The sequence below is a fragment of the Diabrotica undecimpunctata genome, chromosome 8 (genome assembly GCF_040954645.1).
Source record: "Diabrotica undecimpunctata isolate CICGRU chromosome 8, icDiaUnde3, whole genome shotgun sequence".
Lineage (NCBI taxonomy): Eukaryota > Metazoa > Arthropoda > Insecta > Coleoptera > Chrysomelidae > Diabrotica > Diabrotica undecimpunctata.
Genome location: NC_092810.1, coordinates 125,082,774 through 125,095,680, shown reverse-complemented (window position 1 = coordinate 125,095,680; position 12,907 = coordinate 125,082,774). Strand labels below are relative to the sequence as shown.

The 12,907-nt window shown below is 31.5% G+C and overlaps 1 protein-coding gene across 1 annotated transcript in view; it reads right to left on the bottom strand.

Annotated features, from left to right (window-relative positions):
• LOC140447950 (peptidoglycan recognition protein-like) overlaps positions 1-9,028 on the bottom strand; it is a 48,569-nt gene extending 39,541 nt beyond the window's left edge. Inside the window, exon 1 of the mRNA XM_072540916.1 lies at positions 8,711-9,028. Within this exon, the coding sequence (XP_072397017.1) occupies positions 8,711-8,977 (267 nt within the window). The 5' untranslated portion in view covers positions 8,978-9,028. The remainder of the gene's footprint in view (positions 1-8,710) is intronic.
• Between the last annotated feature and the right edge of the window lie 3,879 nt (positions 9,029-12,907).

Sequence of the window (12,907 nt, the reverse complement as noted above, 5' to 3'; positions counted from 1 at the left end):
CAAGAGAAATTAACAAAAAGGCTTTTGAATTCAAGCGAATTAAATTATGTACAGATAGTCAAGCGGTTATGGAGGTGCTCAGAAACCCTAAGGTTGTCTGTAAGCGAGTGTGAGTGAGCTCCGGGGAGAACTGGGTAGACTGGCGAAACCTAATTAGCCCAGTCTGGTTATACAAAAATCATCGATTTCACGGCAAAATGTTTCGCAGATATCTGAAGCTTTTAAGACATAGGTGGGGGTTACTAGATGACGAATAGATAAAAAGATACTCCTATTTTTATCTTGCGTTTTTTTAAACAATAATTTATGGTCAGAATTTGATTTTTTATCTATAAGTTTTTTCCCTTATAATTTAAATAAACAATATTTATACCATTTTTTTATTTCAAGAATATCTTTATTTTCCCGTTTTTTCAATTAAAATTGATATATAATTTACGGAGATATTTGCAAAAAAGCAGTTTTTTTGCACTAATTTATAAATTTAATTAATTTTTTTATTAACAAAATAAAATGTTATTAATACATTTCAACATTGAGGAATTACTGTCCTTTAAATTTGTGCGAAATTTCCCCCCGATCGGTCAAATAGTTTAAAAGTTATTCAATTTGTTTATCCCTGGGACTAATTATTTAAACCATTGATCTTGCCCTATGAATGATGCTAGACACATTTAACAAATTTCATAGGATTTTTTAAGACTTATACTATCTCAGAAGTTAAATGAATATTGAGTTTTCATCGAAATTATTTACAAAATAAACGTTTGAAAAAGGGGTATGTTTTTTACTTATAAACAATTGTAATAACTTCTATATTTTTCAAGCTACCGACTTGTACGTACAACCATTAGATAGCTGGTAAAAAAACTAACATTTAACAAAAAAAATAAACCTTCTATGAACAATAGGAACGAAGTTAGCGACAATTTTTTGTTAATTATATCTCCATTGTTTATAAACATTAAGAAGTGAAATTTGCACAAATTTTGAATGAAAATCTAAACTTTATATTAAATTTTATAGCTATAAAATTCATCCAATTTTTCGAAACTTAAAACCTTTCGAAACGAAGCTACTTTCGAAAGATCGACATAGGAAAGTGGAGGGGAAACTGTTTTAGCTCCTCGCTGCAAAATTTAATATTATGGTTACGGATTTATCATTCAAAAGCTTCTATATTTTTCAAGCTACAGACTTGTACGTACAACCATTAGATAGCTGGTAAAAAAACTCACATTTAACAAAAAAAATAAAACTTCTATGACCAATAGGAACGAAGTTAGCGACAATTTTTTGTTAATTATATCTCCATTGTTTATAAACATTAAGAAGTGAAATTTGCACAAATTTTGAATGAAAATCTAAACTTTATATTGAATTTTATAGCTATAAAATTCATCCAATTTTTCGAAACTTAAAACCTTTCGAAACGAAGTTACTTTCGAAAGATCGACATAGGAGGGGAAGTGGAGGGGAAACTGTTTTAGCTCCTCGCTGCAAAATTTAATATTATGGTTACGGATTTATGATTCAAAAGCTTCAACAGTTCTGTAGGAATTTCATTAGGTCCATTTGCTTTTCCATTTTTAGCGTTTCTTATTGCGTATTCTACTTCTTCTTTCAATATGTCTGGCCCAGTTGCATTGATTATCTGAGTTAAGTTGTTTCTATCGTCTTCAAATAATTCATTCAGGTATTCTGTCCATCTTTTTATTTTATTCTCTAGATCTACAATAAGATTTCCATCTTTGTCTTTAAGTTTACCTATTTGGCATTTCTTTATGCTTACTGTTATCTCTTTTACTTTTTTGTGCATATTAAACGCATCGTACTTTTTCTCATAGGTTTCCATTTCTTCACGTTGTTCTTTAATCCACTCCTCTTTGGCTTCTTTTATTCTCTTTTTTATGTGTTTATTTATTTCTTTGTATTTGTCTGGGTAATTCTTCATCTTTCTTCTTTGTTACATCAAGTCTAGTATATCTTGTGTCATCCACCCCTTATTCTTTGTTGTTGTTTTTGTAAGATGTTTCTTTCCTGCTGTTTGTATAGCTGTATTTATGTAGGTACTTTAATTTTTGGTTAACGTTGTTTGTATCGTTAATTTGTTGCTGCACTGAACGGAGGTTTTCATTTATTTCTTCTCCTGTTTCTTGTCGTATATTTTTGTTTCTAAGTTGCTAACTAACTAAGTTTCTAACTTCTAATCTTTTTTGGTCTCGCCTCTATCACAGTAACTAACGGGTTATGATCTGAGCCTGTATCAGCTCCTGGGTACGTCTTAGTACATTTAAGAGCATTATGATATCTCCTTGCTATCATAATGTAGTCTATTTGATTTCTCACTATTTTTTCTTTGGTATGTTGTGGAGATGTCCATGTATATAACCGTCGAGGAGGTAATTTGAAAAAGGTATTTGTTATTACGAAGTCTTCACTTTGACAAAATTGAATCAATCGATCTCCTCTGTCATTTCTGTTTCCAAGCCCATATTTTCCTACTTGTTCTCCTACCTTACCTTGACCCACCTTGGCATTAAGAATGCCCATTAATATGTTAATGTATGGAAAGACTGACTAAATAAGTTAAGACAAACAACCTGCAACAAAAAGGTTCAGACCTGACAGTGAAGTCGAATAAATGAACCAAATTTTAACTTTTAAACCAATGTATGTAAAGAAAATAAAAAAAGTAAAGTTCAATAAACATTGCAAAATTTAATAAGGCAAGTGATGAAAAAATCGACTTATTTTATCAAAGCAGTAAGGCAGATTAGATTAATATTGTATATCATATTTGTAAGAAAAATAGAATAAAAATCAATATTGTTAATTATAAAAGTACAAACAATTATAATTAATATAAGGAATATAATAATATAATGTGTAAAAAATTACCTGAAATTTAATTTATAAAATATATAAGTATTATTACATCATTGATATAAAATGAAAAAACATATGTTGATTTTCCGAGATTTATGGGGGGTGAAAATTATGTCATCATTATTAATACTGCGACAGACTATTCGAGCAAATTAAAAAAAAGTAAGTATTTAGGGTGAATTTCAAATGGACTCAATTTTTCCGAGCTTTCCCATATTTTTCGGCCAGTGAAAATTATGTAGTTATTCATATTTCTACGAGCTACCCCAGAATAAAAAAAAGAGGCTTGCAGCTGCAAAGGAAGCCGATGTAAATTTTTCCTACGTGTTGCAATTTGAAGTTCCGATGCCGAAAAAAAAAAACGGAGCTAAAACAGATATCCTCTCCACTTTCCTATGTCGATCTTTCGAAAGTACCGTCCTTTCGAAAAATTAGATAAATTAGATAAAAAAACGGAGCTGAAACAGATATCCTCTCCACTTTCCTATCCTTTCGAAAGTACCGTCCTTTCGAAAAATTCCACACCACACAACTCCTACTGGAAAAGTATACTTGGACTACTATGTCGACTAATATGTTCTTAATAAAACGAAAATCTCAAAGAAAATTGTAGTTGAAGGGCATACCGATAATATATTTGGTGCCAATGAATATTCTACCCTAGATCCACCACATACCCATTGGGCAAATTATCATCTTGTTTAATAATTCTTGTATAATAATTATTGTTCTTACATATGGTGCAGAAATGCTAACTCTGACAAAAAGAACAATATATAAAATAAGAGTTACACAACACGCTCTGGAAAGATCAATATTAGGTATTACAATTAGAGATAAAATACCAAACCTAGAAATAAGAACATGAGTCACGGATGCAGTTGAAAAAATAGCTATGGCTAAATGGGTTTGGGCCGGACATGTTGCCAGATTGATGGATTATAGATGTACTAGAAAGATTCTGGAATATCGAAGAAGGATATCTAAACAGAGGACGACCATCGACTAGATGGATGGATGATATAAAGCGAATCACCACAAATTGGATGCTCAAGATAGAAATAGTTGGAAAATTTTACAAGCCGCCTACGTTCAGCAGTGGACAAATATAGGCTAGTTAATGATTGAGGATGATGATGATAATGATTCCCAAACACTTCCAATACAAATATCTTCGACTTCAGGAATTAATTTTAAATACTTACAAATGATTAATAGTAGATTTGCTTTCTATTTATTATATTTCAGTTTACTTTGTCTTAATCAGTCCAGTGTGTTTATTAATCTCAAATAAAGTATCACTTTACTGAACTGTTAATTGTTAGGTATATTTCACTAAATTTTAATATACTTAATGATTTTAAGAAAAAGTGTAAATATTATCCAATGTGTCATAAAGTCTTTTAATATATTCAAAAAGTTTACACTATTATTTAATTTTCAAGTTTTATAAGAATATTTGTATCTAATGTAGATTTTGTTGATTATGTTAAAAGTAATAGTCACAAAGTCTTCGTCACAAATAAATGTATTACTATAAAAAAATATTTCTAGTGATATCTGCTAAACTAATGGAAAAGTAAACAGATAAATAATAATATATTGTTAGTTAGATATTTGGTAAATATTTAGCAATCAAATTATACAGTGATGAGTGTCTTACCACCCGGCTTTTTAACGTAAGAGATAGAAAACATAGTTAACTTGTGAAATAAAAGAGATGAAACTCGTAGAGGTGGGAAATAATCGGTACAAACCTTTAATTTACATTACATTACATTACCACTATCTATAGTCTCACACCTTTAGACATTAGCTTCGAGCTAAATCACCTCGGTCATAATTATTATGTGTAACGTCCTTTGTGTGACGTATTTCCATTTTTAATTTGGCATAAAGTAAAAACTGATTGATCACAATAAAGCAAAAATGTGAATAAAATAATTTAATTAATAGTGATTATTTAATCTAAAGTTTTAAATTATTAACCAAGAATAATTTCTACTATGATTTGAGGAGTTTTATATACTCTTGTCACAGAATAATTATCAATCCTTCGTGGCTTAGTGGCAAGAATTCGACACTGCGACACAGACGTCGCAGACGATTAGAGTTCAAAACCCACATTGTGGTTTTCTTTTTTTTTTAATAATTTGAAATTATGCAGAGATCGTTTTGCTTTGAATCACTAAACATTTATGTCACTAGTTACTAGTATTAGAAGTGTTTAAAGTTAAACATAAATATCTTATTGAAAAAACAGTATCGTTGTGCTTCGAAAATAAAGTAAAAATTCTTCAAAATTAAAAGAACGTTTAAAGAATGTTTAAATAAGTAAAAATTCTACAAAAATAAACTGTACAGAGGACAGAGAACTGTAAATCTACATGTACAGAGGAATTGATAGTAACACTGAGATTCACCGGATTATTTTGCATTCACAACTGAAGACTGTAAAACTGGAATTGAATTTGAATTTTGTATTTCTATTTTATAACATTGGAATAAGAATAAATTGTAAATAATGAGTTTTTCAAAAACTTGTTACCTAATATGTATCATATTTTTTATTATTTTTTGATTGAATAAAACAAAAATTTTATCTTTGGTGTGAATTGAACCCCAACCTTCTTGGCAATAGACCACGTCTCTAACTATTACGCCAATTCCACACACAATAATTGTTTTCCGACTGAACATACCTACCTTTAGTTTAGTCAAATATTTCAGTTGAGTTATTTTTATTATTAACCAACTTAAAGATTTATAATTTAAAATCGCTACTAATTAATGTTTTTTACTATAATATATCTTAATTTATTCAATCATTTATTCTAACATCAGAAATTATTTAAAATAAAATATTTTCTAGGTCATCCGTATAATTATGACTGAAGTCAAATAGCCACGTCTAAAACTAGTTTATTTCGTACTATCTCACAACTTAATCTATCTTCTATCCTTTCTGCTATTTTGCCGGGTAGTAAGACGCTCATCACTGTATATCCATGCAACATTAACAGTACACAACACTGTCAATAAAAGCTTTATACGATAATTTTACCACGTGATTACAATAAGAGATATTCCGTTTGACTCTCGTTAATTCGAAACTCGAGGGACTCTTAAAATATTAGGAATTATTGAGTGTTTGAAATATCAAATGTTTTGAAATTTGTGAGAAAATAAACAAAACTTCGAATTATTAAGTGTTGATCAATTATTATTTATTAACTGCTATTCTATAACGATGACAAAAGTTTAGAGGTACATTCGTGTACATACATATATGTATTCATAATGTGAATTAATCAATCTTTCGAAAGAACTGTATTATACTGGTTTGCTTCAAAGCACATTGCTGCTGCTCAGACTGCTCAATTATTTTTTTTAAGAGAAAAAGTGCCTGAAATGCTTTTTCATCACTTTCGTTTTGTAGACAGAAGGTTTGTAAGGCATCGAATGAGGGTCTTGCTTACTCCTCTGCCAAAGGTTCTGATGTATCGTACTCATCTTCATCGTTACTTTTTCATTCGTATCTGTCGCAGATAAAATTTCGCCATTGGTTAGTGAACCTGAGACAGCAACATCTTCATCCTCTTGAACAAAGTCAGAAAAACTCACACCGCTGATGTCAACTAATGGTTCTATTGCTGGTTCTTCATTACCCATAAGTATTGAAAGATTTTCCTGATCTTCTTTTAAGAAACGGGATTTTTTTAGGTAGCTGAGAATTGTTAGGGGTGTTACACCTCTTCATGCTTTGTCAATCAGTAAAATAGCTGTCAGAACCTTGATATTTGCAGTTAGATGCTTGTCGAGAGATTTTAAATTGAGCTTAACAATTTCTTTGCGATAGAACGTCTTAAAATTATGGATGATCCCTTGGTCCAATGGTTGCAATTTGGAAGTTGTATTTGGCGGAAAGAAGTAGAGTTCCACGTTGGACAATGTAGGAGGACTATTGTGGACAGTGCAATTGTCTAATTTTTCGCTTTTGCCGTTTCATGTCCCCATTAACTGTTAAAAGCCAATTGTTAAAAAGTTCTGTCGTGATCCAAGCTTTTTTATTAGCACGATAATCCATAGGAAACGATTTAACACCTTTGAAACATCGCGGTTTCATTGCTTTTCCTATCACTAAGGGTAGACTGTTTTCAGATCCGTCCATATTTACTGCAAATAAAACGGTCAACCTCTCTTTACTATGTTTTCCCTCATGACATTTTTCATCTTTAAAAGTAAGCGTGTTGTCCGGTAAACATTTGAAAAATCATCTGTATTAAAAATGTCTCGGGTATCATAGTTTTCAATCAAGGTCTTCAATTTACCGTGACACTCTAAGTAAACTCCATCATCAACACTTCCACTTTTCCCACAAACTTTCTTAAACACAACTCCATTTCTCTTTTTGAAATTTGTAAGCCACCCTTCACTGTTGACCCACAGTCGACTGTATTTAAATATCTAATTATAGTCCAAATAATAATTTTATAAATAAAAACAAACTAATGAATTTCGTTAAAAAAGGAAGTAACTACATATACCAAAGAATATACCTATACAGGAGAATAGGGAATGGCGTATAAGAATGAATGACGAAATAAATAGAATATTTAATAGACCGACTATCACAAAAGAAATACGAAGTAAAGGACTGAGTTGGTTGGGATGAGTAGAAAGGATGGATGATAAGAGAAATACAAAAACAGTACTTGGAAATTAATTAAATGGGAAGAGACCGAGAGGTAGGCCCAGAAAGAGATGGATTGATGGTATTAAGCAGAATTTAAAAGAACTAGGAATACAAGAATGACATAAACAAGAGGAGGGAAAGAAAATCATGGTCAACTATAGTCAAGTAAACAAAGGAAGCAGAATATACATGACACTAAAATAATCTCTGGTTTTATATATAAAACATTGGACCATCGCCCTCCATGCACTGTCAGTGGTCAAAGATGATGATGATGATATAACATGTATATTATAATCCCCCTCTTCAATAAAGCTTACTTATTTTTTAATTAAAAGTGATTTGAACAAAAGTATCCACCAATCTCAATTAAATGAATTTTGACACGGTATGAAAATACTACATAAATTTTTTTGACTAGGTACTTTCACACACACTGTCTTGCTCACGTATAGCTTTATTGCGGTTGTGGCGATTTTGTTTACTAATGAACAATAATGGAACTGAAATTCACTCTGAATAAATTTATTCGGAAGAATGTGACGTTCCTGCATTTATCTTTTTGCTTGCACTTTCTCTTTGAATATATTTTGGTAGGATTTTATGGTTTTTTCATATCCTTGTTGCTTTCGTTTGATATTTGTCAATCTACTATTTTTCTTTTGAATATTTTCAGTTTTACTTGCCTTATTAGTATGACGTTGGTTGTTTCTAAAGCATATATTATTATTAATCGTCTTATTCGTCTTGTTATAACAAACAATACTGTTATTAACAATTACTGAAAACATGTAAGTTTAAGAGGTCTATTTTTATTTTTCACTTCCGCTTGATATCAAATTTATATTTATTATTATTATATACAATTCAAAACAAAGCGTTCCTAAATACCTAAAACAAATTTCATTTCAAAGCATTTGAAATATTGCTAAAAATAAATATTCAAAGTTCAGACAGGATGTTCGCTAGAGATTTCGCGTTTTGTTTACAATTTTAGACAACAATCAGACTGCCGACAACAATAAAAAATTCGATATAAATATCGATATTTTATATTTACCTTTCTCTTACAGTAATCCCCGATAACACAAATAATTTCTAAATAAATTCTAGGTATGTACTTACACTATTACTACTAAATATCCTATTGGCTACAACTACCCCGCTATCCTGAAAAGTAAAGCCCGAATCCATGGCACTATTTGAAGTTGTGTCTGTGAAAATTGAGCCATCTGAATCCGAATAAACCGAACAATCATCACTAATTGTACACTTTTCTAGCCATTGTTGACACTTTTCAGTAGTTTCGTACCGTCCACTTTCACTATTTTCTATCATATCTTTTGTTTTTATAGGATCGGTCAACGTTTTATTGTTTATTGTTGTCTCCATGTTCGCGGCGTATTCATAACGCAACGCGATATGCGATTTGCAATGTATTTGCCCATGATTCATCGCCACCAACTTCGTTATCATACACCACTAAAATTTTGTTCAGAACCGGAGTGAGCTATATATGATCAGAGTGTAGTAAACTAATTTAATTGATGGTCCGATAGAGTTTATATCAATTTTAAGCGTACATTTTAATTAAAATCTACATCTATTATACAGTGTGTCCGAAAAGTGTGTAAGATTTATAATTTTGACCCTGATGCAGTTTGGAAAAAATTCAAAACAGATCGATTTAAATTTTCGAATCGATGTAAAATTCTTCTCACAATGATTCTCACTAAGTGGATTTTTAAGTGCTTTAGTTTTTTAATGCGTAGTAAAAAGAATAGCCAATCGTTTGTCAATGCTTACTCCTTACAGTATTGTAATGTTTACTTTAATTTGTTTACAGTCTTCTAATGCTAACACTAAAAGCACAATTTATTTATTTATAACATCTATTACTTAATGATACAAATTTATATTATGAACTGCCTCTAAGATCTAAATTGTTCTTTTTATATAGTGCGCCTATGCTTCCAGAAATCTCTCGATGCGGTGAAGTCTTTCATCGAATCGTTTCACCGGCTTGATCAGAACGGTGTGGAATCATCTAGATAGCGGTAGGTACTTCGAACGTTCGGTTAGTAGCGTAGCAAGCGGGCTGACATAAGAGTATTAAAAATATTTAATACAACAATGTCTCTATGTGAGCTTAGTTTGATGATACGCATTAATTCTTAATATTAAGTTATACGTTATTGGAACATATTCTCTGACTGATGTTATGTGTAATAGAATGGAACCTTTCAAAAAGTAAATCTATAGAATGTCAAAATTCCACAGACTACTAAAAAACGGGTTACTATGTAATAAATGAAATGAAATTATTAAATTACAATACCACTAATAGGAGAAAATTAGGATGTTATAAGAATTAAACAAAATTGGTCCATTGTCACTAATAATCGAGACAGAAGAAACACATGGTGGTCAAACAATCATGTTCGTGATAGAGTAGAGTTAGTTCCAGATCACTATCTTCTGAGCAGCAATAGATAAAGTAAAGAAGCATGCAATTACTTTTGAAAAATAAGAGATTTGCAATTCGTACTTTAATGAGTAATGATATAACAAATTGTATCAAACCAGTGGTAAAAATCTAACAAATCTTCCTGGTTATATTTTTTTCTCATTTTTCTATCGTTTTGGATGTCTATAAAGTCAACTTTAAAAGTTCGTGTTCGTAAAAATGATTTTTGAAAGCTAGCCAAATTATTATTTATTATTCCAGATTTAGCCATACGGCTCACACTCTCTCTATGGGGAAAATTCACTCATCCCAGATACCTACGGTATCAAAAGGATTGAGCTCTGGTGGGACTCTTTCCGTGTTATCGAGCCCTAGGTGACTTGGTATGTTAGAGTATCTCCCAAAAATTTTCGTACACATCTGGACGCCGCGAGGAGTACAGCTTTCTGTATGGACTTATAGAGATGTTCATTTAGACCCAGCTGTTTCATGTTCTCTAGGAGGTTTTTGGGAATAACACCAGTAGTAGATAGAATAATGGGTACTGTCTGGGTACTTTCCATTCTCCATTGGCTCTGGCAAGATAATGAACTTTAACTCATAGGTGCAAATAATTATCAAAATTTAAATGGTTGCAATAAACAATCAAAAAACAATTTAAAGGTTGAGGTAAAACTAGGTGAAGAACTTACCGCTAATTACCATGATTTGCACTACTTTACGAAACAACGAACAAAACGAATTCAATATAAATGCCTCGGTCACTAGCGGGTTGCGTCTTTTCTTCTCAACGACTTACGCTCTTCTGTCTTTAGCGAGATGTATTCCCGAGCCTCAGCGCTACTATTAAGGGATCGTAGGAATACAGGGAGGACAAATGTATTGATTAGTTCACACAACCATATTTGAATCTAAACATTTGTTATATGTTCTTTTTCTCCAAGATTAATAATATTCGAATGCTGCTTGTTTTATACTCGCCTTTATATGCTCGTACATTTCTTCGATGTTGCCGTATCTAAATTCTATTTTTTTGGTCTAGACGTTTTTGGTATAGTTCTCTTATTGATTGTTCTTGAAGTCCCACAATACATTCTTTAATTACCTAATGGCTTGTCTTCACTGGTTATTTCTATGTTTCATTTCTTCGTCTATTTATAAATTTATAATAAAATGGATAAACATCAAAGCTAAACCATTTAGTCTTTCTTCGCTAATACAATTTCTTAAATAAGTCTTTAGTACTTTCAGCGATGAAAATAACCTTTCACATGTACAGGTCGTTACAGGTAATTTAATTATTAAATTAACGTTTTGGAATTTTTTGTATTGTGTCTAAAAGATAAGTTACATTTTCCTACTATTCTTTAAATATTTTTTACTTTATATGCCCTTGGGGGGTTAACCCCAAAACCCCCTAGGCGCACCACTGGGTGTAACGGAAAGCTTTCATAAAGTTCCACCCAACAAGGGAGAATGAGAAAAATTAATTAGGCCAAACAAACTAAAATAATAAATCTTGAGTTAGTGACTGCATCGATTTTAAAGGATTTTCTTGCCATATTATGATTGAAAATAATTACAATAATAAATAGAAAATAGCAAATTGGCAAAGATAAAATGAATATAATTATTATTAAGCAAATTAGTTAAATTATAATAAAGATACGGCATATTGGACGAAATAAAAGTTAAAAAAAAAACATGTGCGGAAGAGGTTGTGTATGAATATATAAAAAATGAAATAAAATTTGAAATCATAAAAAGACTCTGAAAGTCTTTTTCTCAGACTCATAGAAAGATATTGGTTAAATATTTAATATAACTTACCACAGAGAAGGTTTAATATTATAAATAAATTTTCAATCCAAGCACGCCTTTTTATAGATGAACGATATTTGTAAAAAATATATATCTGGAGATGTTACAAAACGCAATTGAGCTGTTAATTATTATAATTCTGGAAAATAATCCAGATGAATTCGGCAACTCGGAAATACTGTTTCAACAAGATGGTGCTCCTGCACACTATTATGGTGCAGCAAGACGTTACCTAGATGAGGAATATCGGGGTAGACGGATTGGACGAGGAGGTTCGATAAAATGGCCAGCTCGGTCAACAGACCTTACACCATTAGATTTTTTCTGTGGGGGTTCTTGAAATCCAAAGTTTACGCTACAGCAAATGACTTTAATGACATTTTGAAACAACGAATTGTTGAAGAATATAGGACAATTTTCCCTGACACATTTGAACGAGAACGACATAAGTTTAGCAATAGGATGCATTACTTTCAGGAAGTAGATGGAGCGCATTTTGAGCACTTCTTATAAGAACTGATTCTTAAAAAATCTTTATTAATTAAATTCTATCTATTCTAAAATCAGCTTAAACCCAAACAAAATTTGTATGATTGAATAGGTATTTTCAATACGTTTCAAACGAGATATCACTTTCTATAAGGTTGTGTGTGTGCTGTTGGTTTCTTTTGACTGTGGACTTAATTCATTCATCATCATAAGTGGCTCGACAATCCGTTGTGGATCTTGGCCTGCTCACAAAGAAGTCGCCACTCCTGTCGATTCCTGGCAACTTCCCTCCATCTTCTAACCCCTAGAATCTGTAGGTCTTCTTCCACATCATCAATCCATCTCATTCGTGGTCGTCCTCTGCTTCTTGTGCCCTCTGGTTTTGAAAATGTTAATCTCTTCGTGTATTCGTGATCTGACATCCTAGCAATGTGTCCAGTCCATCTAAGTCTCTGCACTTTAACGAATTTCACAATATCTGGATCGGTGTATAACTGATACAGTTCAAAGTTGTATCTTCGACGCCATAGCCCATTTTCATTTAC